General features: G+C 40.0%; 2 protein-coding genes across 2 annotated transcripts in view; one reads left to right on the top strand and one right to left on the bottom strand.

Moving 5' to 3' along the window:
- The window catches only part of spg11 (SPG11 vesicle trafficking associated, spatacsin), a gene marked incomplete at its 3' end in the record, with an annotated part of 51,116 nt that extends 43,470 nt beyond the window's left edge, over nt 1-7,646 (bottom strand). Inside the window, exons 1-6 of the mRNA XM_080028457.1 lie at nt 7,381-7,646; nt 6,161-6,342; nt 5,372-5,596; nt 4,411-4,639; nt 3,067-3,204; nt 770-886 (exon numbers count right to left, since the gene is read on the bottom strand). Of these exons, the coding sequence (XP_079884583.1) occupies nt 770-886; nt 3,067-3,204; nt 4,411-4,639; nt 5,372-5,596; nt 6,161-6,342; nt 7,381-7,577 (1,088 nt within the window). The 5' untranslated portion in view covers nt 7,578-7,646. The remainder of the gene's footprint in view (nt 1-769; nt 887-3,066; nt 3,205-4,410; nt 4,640-5,371; nt 5,597-6,160; nt 6,343-7,380) is intronic.
- Nucleotides 7,647-8,970: 1,324 nt separating this feature from the next.
- Nucleotides 8,971-15,000, top strand: part of ciao2a (cytosolic iron-sulfur assembly component 2A) — an 8,329-nt gene continuing 2,299 nt past the window's right edge. Inside the window, exons 1-3 of the mRNA XM_080027487.1 lie at nt 8,971-9,151; nt 10,825-10,989; nt 13,906-13,955. Of these exons, the coding sequence (XP_079883613.1) occupies nt 9,046-9,151; nt 10,825-10,989; nt 13,906-13,955 (321 nt within the window). The 5' untranslated portion in view covers nt 8,971-9,045. The remainder of the gene's footprint in view (nt 9,152-10,824; nt 10,990-13,905; nt 13,956-15,000) is intronic.

The following is a 15,000-nucleotide window of genomic DNA, read 5'->3' as shown; positions in this document are numbered from 1 at the left end:
CGTGACAAAATGTGGAAGAGTTGAAGGGCTATAAATACTTATGCCACTGTAACTTTGTGTGACATTTTCCAAAGTGTCTTGAGTACAACGTGTGTGTGTGTGTTCTCCCTATCTGTGTGTGTGTGTGCTCTCCCCACGTGTGTGTGTGTGTGTGTGTTCTCCCTACCTGTGTGTGTGTGTGTGTGTGTGTGTGTGTGTGTGTGTGTGTGTGTGTGTGTGCTCTCCCTACCTGTGTGTGTGTGTGTGTGCGTCTCCCTACCTGTGTGTGTGTGTGTGTGTGTTCTCCCTACCTGTGTGTGTGTGTGTGTGCTTCTCCCTACCTGTGTGTGTGTGTGTGTGTGTGTGTGTGTGTGTGTGTGTGCTCTCCCTACCTGTGTGTGTGTGTGTGTGTGTGTGTGCTCTCCCTACCTGTGTGTGTGTGCGTCTCCCTACCTGTGTGTGTGTGTGTGCTCTCCCTACCTGTGTGTGTGTGTGTGTGTGTGTGTGTCTCCCTACCTGTGTGTGTGTGTGTGTGTGTGTGTGTGTGTGTGTGTCTCCCTACCTGTGTGTGTGTGTGTGTGTGTGTGTGTGTGTGTGTGTGTGTGCTTCTCCCTACCTGTGTGTGTGTGCTCTCCCTACCTGTGTGTGTGTGTGTGTGCTCTCCCTACCTGTGTGTGTGTGCTCTCCCTACCTGTGTGTGTGTGTGTGTGTGTGCGTGTGCGTGTGCGTGTGTGTGTGTGTGTGTGTGTGCTCTCCCTACCTGTGTGTGTGTGTGTGTGCGTCTCCCTACCTGTGTGTGTGTGTCTGGGGGGTAGAGAGGGGGGGCCAGGCAGAGTGTAGAGGCTGGGAGGAGGCTGCAGGCTGCTGGGCCTGACTGTACATGGACACCAGGCGAGACTCCCATGAACTAGAGAGAAAAAGTTTAATAATATTATTATTTCTATAGCACAATTCAGACACAAGGCCATTCAAAGTGCTTTACAGGGGCAAGATTAGAATACATCAAACACATTAGAAAAGCAAAAGAATAAAACATTTAAAAGTGAATGAATAACATTTAAAAAGTACAGGTTAAAATGGAAACAGAAAATTCTTCAGACTTGATTTAAAGGAGCTGAGAGTTGCAGCAGACCTCAAGTTCTCTGGGAGTTTGTTCCAGATTTTTGGTGCATTAAAAACTAAAAGCTACAAAACAGAAATTATCGAACAGAAAATATTGATGATGCACAGAATTGAAAGCATAATGAGATACATGAATGACAAATAGGCCTGGCCCGAATTATTCGAATATTCGAATACTCGTTCGGAAAATTAGTATTCAGAGCTTAAATTAGTATTCAGAGCTTAAATTAGTATTCAGAGCTTCGTTTTTATTTTATTTTTTTTTAATAATTTTGCAAGAAGCTAGTACTGCAATATAATGTCATCAAATAATTTTATATTTGGATATAAAAGTTAGTAATATTGTAGTAGTAGTATTGCTCATTTAGGAGGATATTACATCACTAAGTGTCATAGCGCATCCATTACTTCACCTCCGAGCGCGTAAATCTTCAACAAAATATGCAGATACTGTCAAAATCGATTCCAGAGTATATAGGGATTATTAACGTTTTTTTTTTTTTATGTTGTTTTTGATGGTGTGTTTTTCTGGAACGAATATTCGAATATTCACTCGGAAAAACCAACGAATATTCGAAGCCTGAAAAATGGCATTCGGGCGCGCGTGTGTGTGTGTGTGTGTCAGCCCTAGTGACAAACTCTTGATAATTGTAACAACACGTTCGAAAAGGAGTGGGGAAGAAGTTTACACTTTAAAGTTAAACGTAGAGGTCAGAGTTCGTAGTTAAAGTTCAGCAAATTTATATTTACATTAGCGATTAGATTTTTTCATCTTGTGTTTTTTCACTTTTTATTATGAGCTTCCCAGGAACTAGAAAAAAGTTTAAAGTAATAAGGCAGAGTTAAAGGTGCAGTGTGTAATATGACATCATCAAGAAAGTTCTACAAAGTTCTAGAATGCAACGCTCCCTGGGTAACCCCAACCCTTTAGAATAATAACAGAAGCTACAGTGGCCTTCAAGGACAAGAACAATTCTAAATTTTAAACAATGTACCTGATGACATTCCAACTATGACACTTTGAAGATGGCGGCACTAGGCCTTGGTCCAAAATATGCAGAAATATGGACATATATGAGACCCCTTCTAAGGGAAAAAATAAATAATTTAAAAAAAAATGTCAGCTATTATACACTAAATTAAATGTACTTATGGATATTATAATTACTTTCTACAAAATCTGCTAGGAAATAAAAGCCAAAATTCTACACACTGCAGGTTTAAAGGTTTAGTCAGTGATTCTGGAGAACGCTTTTTGTAAAAATTTGTGAAAATCTCCTCATGTTCCGCTTACCTGTCTCTACTGTGTGTGTGTACTGGTGTTAATTGTTAATAAACTGGTATGTAAACAAAGGGGGCCCACCATAGCCAGCCTAGGCATAGTAGTAACACTGGATTTTTTCTCAGCACACACACAGTACAGACAGGTAGCGGATCATGAGGAGATATTCACTGATTTAGACAGAAAAATATTTTGACAACAAACATTTTTCCCAGAATCGCTAAGGTCATTTGAGGAAGTCAGAAGTCAATTTCTGGCACTTGAGAATAACAGAAAAAGGTTCTTATGTCTTACTTAAAGGGGCAGTGTGTAACATTTTAAGTAATTTATTAGCTAAAATCAATATCCTCATTCATAAATATGTCCTCATTGGTGTAAAATCACCTCTGCCAATAATCTGAATTATCCTCCTGAGCGAAGAATTACAAATATTAATATTACATTTTGTACATTGAGCAGGTAAGTCTTATGGAGGAATCCATGTTGGTTGGAATGTCATCAGGTGCATTGTTTAGAATTTAGAATTGTTCTTGTCCTTGAAGGCCACTGTAGCTTCTGTTATTATTCTAAAGGGTTGGGGTTACCCAGGGAGTGTTGCATTCTAGAACTTTCTAGAACTTTCTTGATGATGTCATATTACACAATGTCCCTTTAAAGTGTGTGTATTTAGTCAGTATTCCTACCTGTCTGTGGTGAAGTTGGCCTCCAGGGCGGACAGGCTGTGTGTGGAGCTGGCCAGGCTGTCTTGGTCTGTGTGTTTCTGGGGTTGGAGAGGAGGGAGGGAGGGGGGGGAACCACACTGCAGGTGGGCTGGATACACACTGGAAGAAAGAGAAATATAATCACTGTGAGATTTGCATGATGAAAAATGATGCTGAAATGGAACTGCAGTCCAAACGATAAACTTAAAAATGACAGAAGAATCAGTTTCAAATTCAACATATTTTGTGTGTAATATGACATCATCAAGTAAGTTCTACAAAGTTCTAGAAAGTTCTAGAATGCAACGCTCCCTGGGTAACCCCACCCCTTTCGAATAATAACAGCGGCTACAGTGGCCTTCAAGTACAAGAACAATTCTACATTTTAAACAATGCACCTGACGACATTCCAACTATGACACTTTCAAGATGGCGGCACTAGGCCTTGGTCCAAAATATGCAGAAATATGGACATATACGAGACCCTTTCTAAGGGAAAAATAATTATTAAAAAAAAAAAAATCAGCTATTATGCACTAAATTAAATGTACTTATGGATATTATAATTACTTTCTACAAAATCTGCTAGGAAATAAAACCCAAAATTCTACACACTGCAGGTTTAAAGAACACAAACACACAATTGATAACGTGAACATATTCGTGTTTTTGTGAGAGACGGGGAGAATTGGAATAACATAATAATAATAAAAATTGATAGAATTTATGAAGCGCTTTTTTGGAGGTCACCGAAAAAAACACACACACACACACACACACACACACACACACACACACACACACACACACACACACACACACACACACACACACACACACACACACACACACACACACACACACACACTCTCTCTCACACTCACACACACACACACACACACACACACACACACACACACACACACAGTTTGGTTGAGCATACACACACACACACACACACACAAAAACACACTTGGGGAGAGCATACAAATATACACACAGGGCACACACACACACACACACACACACACACACACGCAGACTCCCCCCCGCCCCACACACACACACACACACACACACACATACACACACACACACACACACACACACACACACACACACACACACACACACACACACACACACACACACACACACACACACAGAGTTTGGTTGAGCATACACACACACACACATACACACACTTGGGGAGAGCATACAAATATACACACAGGGCACACACACACACACACACACACAGACCCCCCCGCTCCCCCCCCCCCCCCCACACACACACACACACACACACACACACACACACAGTACCTGAAGTAGTGGTGTAAGTCTACTGCGACGGCGGTGTGTGAGTGAGTGACGGCCACGGCTGTGCTGAGGTCAGGTGACAACTGCAGGAGGACGAACGAGGAAGTGGATGGCGTCGCTGTGAGGTCATAGTCTGTGAGGTCATGTGTGATGTCATGTGTGATGTCACCGCTCAGGTAACACGGCAGGTCAATGGAGGCCAGTGGAGCGCCGTCTGAGAGGTTATAAACAGCTGGGAGGCATATGGTTAAGGAAGGGTTTAGAGTCTGTCTGTCTGCCTGTCTGTATGTCTGTCTGTGTGTCTGTCTGACTATCTATCTATCTATCTATCTATCCATCTAGTCGTCTGTCTGTCTGACTATCTATCTATCTAGAGATTATATACAGCTGGGAGGCATATGGTTAAAGAAGGGTTAAGATTCTGTCTAGTCCTATACAGTGCTGCTTGAAAGTTTGTGAACCACTTGAGCCTTTTGGAATTTTATTTATTTTAACCATTATTAATTCATTTTTATCAATACCAGTATGTTTTATATGAAATAACAGATGTTTGTTTATCAATTCAACATTTTTCTTTTCCAGAAATCAATTGTTAAAACAGATGATTTGTATTAAAGGTTCAGTAAGCGGAATGGTTCTTTTAGCTAACTTCCTGTCAGTTACTGCAGTTAGCAGTCCCCTCCCTCGTCCCTACGTCACCACATTAATGCACTGCGGTCTTCAAGCAGCGAGTTATCTAGCATCATCTCAGATCCATAAGTGTGATTAAAAACATGATAAAAACCATCAAAACAGACATTGGGAAGGATTTTTACCTGCTCCGCCATTGTAGGTGCATACACATATGTTGTTCACTGTCTGATTTATGAGACATTTTCTTCTTAAAAACCTGCTAAAAATGCAACTTTAAATGCACTAAAAAATTCAATAAATGCATGCATTAGTTAGCCATAGTTAAGGATACATATCATCCCAGTTGAGCCGAGTATGAACAGAATCTCCCCACACACACAGTGACTGACGGAAGGCTGGCGGATGCTGGCTTTTGATTGGACGTTGAAGCAGGTTGAGATCTTAAGCCCCGCCTCTTCCTCTGTCTGGAGCTCTATCAGCCAATCACAGTTCAGCAGCACGAAGCATCGGCCAATGGCAAAGGACAACACACTCAGGGATGTCAGCTCACACACACCTAGGAGATACAAAAGAATATTACAATTATTATTACACAGACAGACACACAGACAGACACACACACACACACACACACACACACACACAGACACACACACTTAATTAGATCTAGACAAAGACAAGTGGCGACACTGCAGGCAAAACAGGCTTTTTTAAAGCACTGATCAATTTATAGATTTGTGTCTATTTATCTTCCATAACATGTCTTCTTTCATACTAGTATAAATCAAAGGTCCAACATGTACATTCAGGTGTTTATTTGACTAAACCTTGTCTGTTTGCGTCTGTATATTTCTCCTATACAACCATCTTTAACGGACAGTATCTCAAAAAAATGTTTTCAATACTCAAAAATACCAAAAATCTCAACTTCTAAAGCACTTACATCAACTAAACTTTCCATAATCATTCTCAGCACTATTCTGAAGGTTATTACAGAAGGATTTGTTCATGTGTTGTTCACCGTCTGATTTATGAGACATTTTCTTCTTAAAAAACATGATGAAAATGCATTTTTTTAAGACCTGTACAGTACAAATAAACTTAAAATGAATTGACTTACCCTCTCCCTCATCTCGTAGCCTTTGCAGTAGACTTTCAGCAGGACACTCACACACACAGACCACTGAGATGGGTTGAGATGGTTCTGTTTCCAGCTCCAGTATCTTCAGATCAAAGTGAGACCCAACAGTCAGAAGTCTGTTGACAGTACGGCCGGGCGGTAAGGGGGACTCCCAGGAAAAACTGGAAGAAAACAAAACATATTTAGTTAGATGATGGTAAAGCATCTGTCTGTCTGTCTGTCCGTCTGTCTATCTATCTATCCATCTGTCTGTCTATCTCAACACTGTACTATCTAATAAAGGTTGATCTATCTATCTATCTATCTATCTATCTATCTATCTATCTATCTATCTATCTATCTATCTTTCTGTCTGTCTGTCTGTCTGTCTGTCTGTCTGTCTGTCTGTCTGTCCGTCTATCTATCTATCCATCTGTCTGTCTGTCTGTCTGTCTGTCTGTCTGTCTGTCTGTCTGTCTGTCTGAATAAACAGTCAGCAGTCTGTTGACACTACGGCCGGGGGGTAAGGGGCACTCCCACCACAAACTGGAAGAAAACAAAACATATTTAGTTAGATGATAGTAAAGCATCTGTCTGTCTGTCTGTCTGTCTGTCTGTCTGTCTATCTATCCATCTGTCTGTCTATCTCAACACTGTACTATCTAATAAAGGTTGATTGATCTATCTATCTATCTATCTATCCATCTGTCTATCTATCCGTCTGTCCATCAATCTATCTGTCTGTCTGTCTGTCTGAATCAACAGTCAGCAGTCTGTTAACAGTACGGCCGGGGAAACTGAGAAAAAAATGACAATAAAGAGGTTTAATTTAAAAAAAAAACATGATTAGATAAAACATGAAGAGACCAGTCGAATGAACATTTTGATTTTATTCTACAAACTACTGACAACATTTCTACCAAATTCTACTCCATTGAGTAATGTACAGATGAAGATTTAAGAAAAATCCAGACTGGTCACTTAATTTTTTCCGGAGCTGTATATTTTGTGTTTTTTGTTGTATGTATGTATCTGTCTGTCTAACTAACTACTCTCTCTCTCTCTCTCTCTCTCTCTCTCTCTCTCTATCTATCTATCTATCTATCTATCTATCTATAGCACCTTTCATACAATAAATATAGCAGACACACGCGTTGCTAAGAAAGCAAGACATCTAACGAATAATCATTAAACGACCCAATACATTGACCCATACTCACTCGGCGTACTCTCCCTCCACCGTGGCCGGCTCAGAGTCTCTATTTGTCTGATCCCAAACCACCAGCGCGCCGCCCTCGCTGAGACATCCAAGAACCAAAGCTCCAGGAGCAGACACGGCTTTACGGACATCCCCTACCCGTAAACAGTGAGGGTTCGCCGGGATCACACAGACCTCTATGGAGCTATTCTCCAACATCTTCAAAACCTAGGTTAAGATTTTTAAAGTTTACGCGGCCATTTTAAGTGTTAAAAACGATCATTTAAGTCCAGAAATGTCCAACCAAAACATGCGAGTACAAAGAGTTGTCTTCCTGTAATGTAAACAGCTGATGGAAAGTCACGTGAGTCTGTCTAGTTGAAGTGTCAGGTGATCAAAACTGGCCAATAGACAAACAGCAAAAAAGGAGAAGTAATCGATAGACGATTTTGCTTTGGAAGTAGGCCTATTTTTACTAGAAAAATAACTATTTAAGATTTGTTTTAGATAGGCTAAGAAATTGGAAAGAAAAAAATATTCATGTACATTTATATATATATTTTAAATGTCACCGAAAAATTCTGATGGAGTTGATTAGCAGTTCAAATTGAAAATATGATCCTGTAAAAAAAATAAAAATAAAATAAAAGTAATATTACTGACGTATAGGACTGCCTCACTCCACCTCAAAATAATACAATTTGCACTAGGCCTAAATATATGTATGTAAAAAAAATATACAAAAATGTAGCCTTTTACGTAGGCCTAAATCAGCTGGAATGTAAAAGGTAAAAATCCTAAAAAAATAAAAAAATAAATAAAAAAAATGTACTTGTTTTTTTATGGTCAACGCTGAAGTTTAAAAAATGTTATTATAAAATTAAAAAAATTATGAAAAATTAAAAGTACTCATAATGGCCTCCCAAATTGAAAATATGACCCTGTAAAAATGTAAGGCATTTTTTTTTTAATGCAGTGAAGGTTAAAGGTGCAGTGTGTAATATGACATCATCAAGAAAGTTCTACAAAGTTCTAGAATGCAACGTTCCCTGGGTAACCCCAACCCTTTAGAATAATAACAGAAGCTACAGTGGCCTTCAAGGACAAGAACAATTCTAAATTTTAAACAATGCACCTGATGACATTCCAACTATGACACTTTCAAGATGGCGGCACTAGGCCTTGGTCCAAAATATGCAGAAATATGGACATATATGAGACCCTGTCTAAGGGAAAAAATAATAATTCTAAAAAATAAATTCAGCTAGTATGCACTAAATTAAACCTACTTATGGATATTATAATTATTTTCTACAAAATCTGCTAGGAAATAAAACCCAAAATTCTACACACTGCAGGTTTAAAGGATAACCTAATATCCAAGATGTACCTCCTCCTCTTTAACATCATATACAAGTGACCAGTAGCTTTCTCTTTCGTCGATTGCTTTTCTCCCAAGCCCTAAAAACCCGGAAGCGGAAGTTTCCCTCGCCGATCTGTAAAACATCACAACATTCAATTGTACAGTTTACAGTTGGTCCACATGATAGATACAAATCTTCTAACGGCTGCTCGTGCTTGTGTGTGTGTGTGTGTGTGTGTGTGTGTGTTTCCGGTGTTCGCTGTCACCTCAGTCTCTCTCGTACAGTTGTTGATGTGTTACTGTTATAATGGCGCTGTCTAAATCATGGAAATAGTGTTTAGCCTCGCGTCGCTAACCGTCGCTAAAGTTTTGCAGTTTTCTGGACTTAAAAGAACTACAAAGATGGAGGAGAAGGCGCTAGAGGTTTACGGTGAGTGTGAGTGTGTGTGAGAGCTAACTAACTGCTAACTGCTACGTAACTACATATTAGTGTGTGTGTGTGTGTGTGTGTGTGTGTGTGTGTGTGCGTGTGCGTGTGCGTGTGCGTGTGCGTGTGCGTGTGTGTGTGTGTGTGTGTGTGTGTGTGTGTGTGTGTGTGTGTGTGTGTGTGTGTGTGTGTGTGTGTGTGTGTGTGTGTGTGTGTGTGTGTGTGTGTGTGTGTGTGTGTGTGTGTGTGTGTGTGTGTGTGTGTGTGTGTGTGCGCGCGCGTGTGTGTGTGTGTGTGTGTGTGTGTGACCTCTCCTAAACACTTTTTTGGGTGAGTGTGTGAGCTTGCGATAGATAGATAGACAGGTCGCATGTTAACTGCTATAACTACATATTTGTGTGTGTGTGTGTGTGTGTGTGTGTGTGTGTGTGTGTGTGTGTGTGTGTGTGTGTGTGTGTGTGTGTGTGTGCTCTCCTAAACACTTTAAGATCATTCTAAGATTATGTATTATTGGGCTTATATATGAGATGTACATTTATAGCCATGGAGTAAGTACGTATGTGCTAGAAAGAGCTACACCAAACTCCGTTCAAAAATAACTAAAAAATTGACTTTTTCTTGTGCGCACTCAATAAAATCGTCCGTACTATAATGTTAGTGCGCAGGTTTAAATAAGTAACTACTACTCAATCACTCGGCGCCAAATTGTACTCAATATATAACTTTATTCTGCTAGAAAATGATCGTAAGAGTTGAGGTAGTCACTAGTTAAACCAGGTTGCTATCAATGAAGGCTAAAGTTAAATAAATGTTTTTTTGAATGTAGTTTGGTTGGAGATTGTAGTGAAGGGCACATACTGTACGACCGATTGTTTTCCTGCATATACAATAGCTAATAATAGAACAAACTAGGAGATATTATAATGATTTTTAAAACAAAGTACTGTTTAATTGGTCTATAGTTGTTGCATAGAATAAGTTAAAATACATCAAATACACCTCAACAAGTGCTGTCAACATATTCATAATTTCAGTCAGTGATTCTGGAGAACGCTTGTTGTCAAAATCAGTGAATATCTCCTCATGATCCGCTACCTGTCTGTACTGTGTGTGTGCACTGAAAAAAATCCAGTGTTAATACACAGCCTAGGCTCTGAAAACAGGCATGTTGCTAGTAGCTACGGTGGACCTCCTTTGTTTACATACCAGTTTACAGAGCCTAGGCTGTATATTAACACTGGATTTTCGGACTCCATTTGTAAGTAGGGTTGCGTTCTGAATCTCATACTCTTTCTTTTTTCTATTCTACATACTACATCCGACGATAAAAAGAATCTAGTTAGGATGCAGTAGGCATACTATTGGGACATACTTTTACTCTCTTATTTCATCATAACATTGCGGCTTGATCTTGCCTCTTGCTTTTATATCCTTCGCATCCCAGTTTGTTTTCATATGGAGGCTTCGTCGATGTGACGTCACTTCACGTGCGCACTGGATTGTGGGTCAGAATCGCCCAAATAGGATGCACTTTTCAACACTAACAATCTTGGCCGCATGAAGTAGGACATCCGGGTACTTCTAACCACCTTCTAACACACACACACACACACACACACACAGACACAGACACAGACAAATAAATAATACATATTTTTCCCCATGCTATTTTCCAGACGTGATCCGTTCTATCCGTGACCCCGAGAAGCCCAACACGCTGGAGGAGCTCGACGTCGTCACGGAGAAATGTGTCGAAGTGAAACAACTCTCAGAAGACGAGTTCCTGATCATTATAAAGTTCAGTCCAACCGTCCCCCACTGCTCTCTGGCTACTCTCATAGGTTAGTAACACACTCTGTCTGTCTGTCTGTCTGTCTGTCTGTCTGTCTGTCTGTCTGTCTCATAGGTTAGTAACACACTGCTCTCTCTCTCTCTCTCTCTCTCTCTCTCTCTTTCGTGTCTCTCTCTCTCTCTCTGTCTCTGTCTCTGTCTCTCTCTCTCTCTATGTCTCTGTCTCTCTCTCTCTCTCTCCCTCTTTCTCTCTCTCTCTGTCGTGTCTCTGTCTCTGTCTCTCTCTGTCTCTCTCTCTGTCTCTGTCTCTGTCTCCCTCTTTCTCTCTCTCTATGTCTCTCTCTCTCTCTCTCTCTCTCTCTCTCTCTCTCTCTGAAGGTGTATTGAACTCTGAGATCCTATGTAGTATAAATGTGCAAACATTTTTAGAAATCGGTTCATCCTAGCCTGAGAAAAGGCAGAAAGAGTGTTTTATGGTCTCACTGTCTAACCCTACATTTTCCCATGCGTGACATCACACATGGTAAAATGTAGGGTTAGGATTAACGGGACAGCTGGGCCAAGGGAAGACTGAGGGAAGACTGAGGGAAGAAAAACCTCATTCATTATATTATAATAGTGATTTTATAATGATAGAACGCTGGTTCCGTATGGGTGAAGTATTCCTTTAAGTATTACAATCACATAACAGATGATCAGATGATACGCAGACCCATTGCTAGCTCTGCGTGAGATAGATAGATAGATAGATAGATAGATAGATAGATAGATAGATAGATAGATAGATAGATAGATAGATAGATAGATAGATAGATAGACAGACAGACAGACAGACAGACAGACAGACAGACAGACAGACAGACAGTTGGACGGATGGATGGATGGATGGATGGATGGATGGATGGATGGATGGATGGATGGATGGATGGATGGATGGATGGATGGATGGATGGATGGATGGATGGATGGATGGATGGATGGATGGATGGATAGATAGATAGATAGATAGATAGATAGATAGATAGATAGATAGATAGATAGATAGATAGATAGATAGATAGATAGATAGATAGATAGATAGATAGATAGATAGATAGATAGATAGATAGATAGATAGATAGATACAGTGTTTCCCCCAGCGCTTTATAGCTAAGGCGGCCGCCTTAGCAACGCCAGCCTCCCGCCTTGACTACCAACCGACCCCCCCCCCCCCCCCAAAAAAAAAAAAAAAAAAAAAAATTAATTTAATTTTTTTTTTTTTTTTTTTGTGCTGCACAATTAATGTAATAGCAAGCGCGATGTGTGTGTTGTGCATGGTCATAACTGCGCGAAAGGCCGCGATTTGCGGTAAAAAGCATGTGTCCCCAAGCGTTTCTCTATCAGCTGCTCTGTGTCTGCGGCTTTGCGCGCGCGACCGTACCGCACCGCGTGCGACTACGGCATGCACGCGGGAGAGTTAAACGAGCAGAAGCAAACCGAGATTTAACTGGTGGCGATAATAAACGCAGTGCAGTTCTATGGGGATATTTAGCTGAACAGAAAGAAGTGCTCTGCAAAGCTAGAATAGTTTAAGACTCCACATCACTGTGGCAACACAACCTTTCTATCAGCTAGGACAGCGCAGAGAAAAGTTTGATGAATGCATGAGAGTCAGAGCCGGCCCGAGGCATAAGCGAACTAAGCGGTCGCTTAGGGCCCCCGACCGCCAGGGGGGCCCCCTCAAAAAAAAAAAAAAAAACATTTTTATTTTTATTTTTTTTTGTTTCTGTGTTTGATATTGACATCATATTATGCAAATGTGAGTTAACATACAAAAAAAAGAATAAAATTTTTTGGTCTAGATAATTAATAGCCTAAAAATGTAATCAGTTCATCTGGGAGGTAATCCGAATCGGATCATGTCACGTTCACATCCATGCACAGTGTGTATTGAGTTTATTTAAAAACAATTGGAAATGGGGCTGCCCTCAGTTGCCCATGCACTGTGTATAGTCTATAGCCTATTTCAGCCTCGTCTGTGGAAAAAAAGATACAGTAGCTGGACAACAGAGTTCTTCTGCTTCGTTCCTCTCACTGAATTTAAATGCATTCATTATATTACAGAGCAATATGTCCCGTAAAAGAAAAAGAGCTTCAAGCCCAACCCAGAGGACCCTCCATAATATTTGATTTTATATTAATATTTGTATGGAAAATCCATGTGTCCTTCAATAGCTTCTAATTCATCTGACCAGTGTATCCAAATTATTTGTTCACACAAAATTTCTCAGATTCAGCCTCTTAATTTTTCTCTCAAAGTGCACCAGATTCATGCATTTCACTTTAAAAAGGTTAAAAAAAATCTCCCGGGGGGGCATACCCCCGGACCCCCCTAGGAAGGTCGGAATCTCGGCTGTCTAACATTTTCACACAGCTGCACAGTGGAGGCACTAGCGGAAAACACTGGGTGTGTGAATAATATTTAGCAAAGATCTATAGTTTCAGCAGCGCTAACATTGGACTTGAAGGCTTGGGCCGGCTCTGAATGTATGGTCCATTATTTGTATTTAGTATGTCTGTATAGTATTGCACCAAAACAGTAGAAGTTTTCTTTAATTGTGCTTTGTACTGTCTGCACGTTTACACATGATTTGTACCTGCACATAGCAAACAAAATTGCACAACTGTAAGGTCAGTGTCTGTTTTATTTCTTTACGGCGCATTGGCATCTTTGAGCAAAATACCCCTAAAATTTTCGCCGCGGCGCGTTGCGCCGCGCCTCCCCTGACACGGGTCAGTGACCACCTTGACTAAGACATTTTCTGGGGGAAACACTGAGATAGATAGATAGATAGATAGATAGATAGATAGATAGATAGATAGATAGATAGATAGATAGATAGATAGATAGATAGATAGATAGATAGATAGATAGTAGAGAAAATAGAGTAAATAAAGTAATAAATATAACTGTTTTGTGTCTGCAGGTCTGTGCTTACAGGTCAAGCTGCAGAGATGTTTGCCATTCAAACATAAGGTGAGTAAAACCACAACAGTCACTTATTTATTTTTTATTTTATTTTTTTTTCAAGTGATGCGGTACATGACAAAACACTATTGTATGTGGGACAAGACAAGCTGTCAGAGACAAGACAACAACAACAACAACAACAAAAAGAACGTAATAAAAATAAATGTATAATAATATATATATTATATTATTATATATATACGATAAAGAAAATAGAAAAAAAAAAAAAATACAGAAGTAGACTAGTAGCTCATGGCATATTGGAAAAGTGTGTGTGTGTGTGTGTGTGTGTGTGTGTGTGTGTGTGTGTGTGTGTGTGTGTGTGTGTGTGTGTGTGTGTGTGTGTGTGTGTGTGTGTGTGTGTGTGTGTGTGTGTGTGTGTGTGTGTGTGTGTGTGTGTGTGTGTGTGTGTGTGTGTGTGTGTGTGTGTGTGTGTGTGTGTGTGTGTGTGTGTGTGTGTTTGTGTGTGTTTGTGTGTGTGTGTTCTGTGGGTGGTTGTACAGGTAGAGTTTGGCAGAGTAATTGAGAATAAAATCAGAGATTAAAGTAAATAACTGGATAGTGCGTCTCCTTCTCCCCTGCTTCGCTTCCTCTCCCCATGAAGTCACTCCCCTATCTTTTTATTTTATTTTTTATTATATTAAAACTTTAAAGGGACACTGTGTAACATTTTAAGTAATTTATTAGCTAGAATCAATATCCTCATTCATAAATATGTCCTCATTGGTGTAAAATCACCTCTGCCAATAATCTGAATTATCCTCCTGAGCGGAGAATTACAAATATTAATATTACATTTTGTACATTGAGCGGGCAAGTCTTATGGAGGCATCCATGTTTTTGGAACGTCATCAGGTGCATTGTTTAAAATGTAGAATTGTTCTTGTCCTTGAAGGCCACTGTAGCTTCTGTTATTATTCTAAAGGGGTGGGGTTACCCAGGGAGCGTTGCATTCTAGAACTTTGTAGAACTTTCTAGATGATGTCATATTACACACTGCACCTTTTTAAAGGGTATATACAGTACAATGGTATTCAGTCACTGTAAACTA

The sequence above is a fragment of the Ammodytes marinus genome, assembly GCF_949987685.1.
Source record: "Ammodytes marinus genome assembly, chromosome: 5".
Taxonomy (NCBI): Eukaryota; Metazoa; Chordata; class Actinopteri; order Uranoscopiformes; family Ammodytidae; genus Ammodytes; species Ammodytes marinus.
This window is presented reverse-complemented; position numbering and strand designations above follow the sequence as displayed.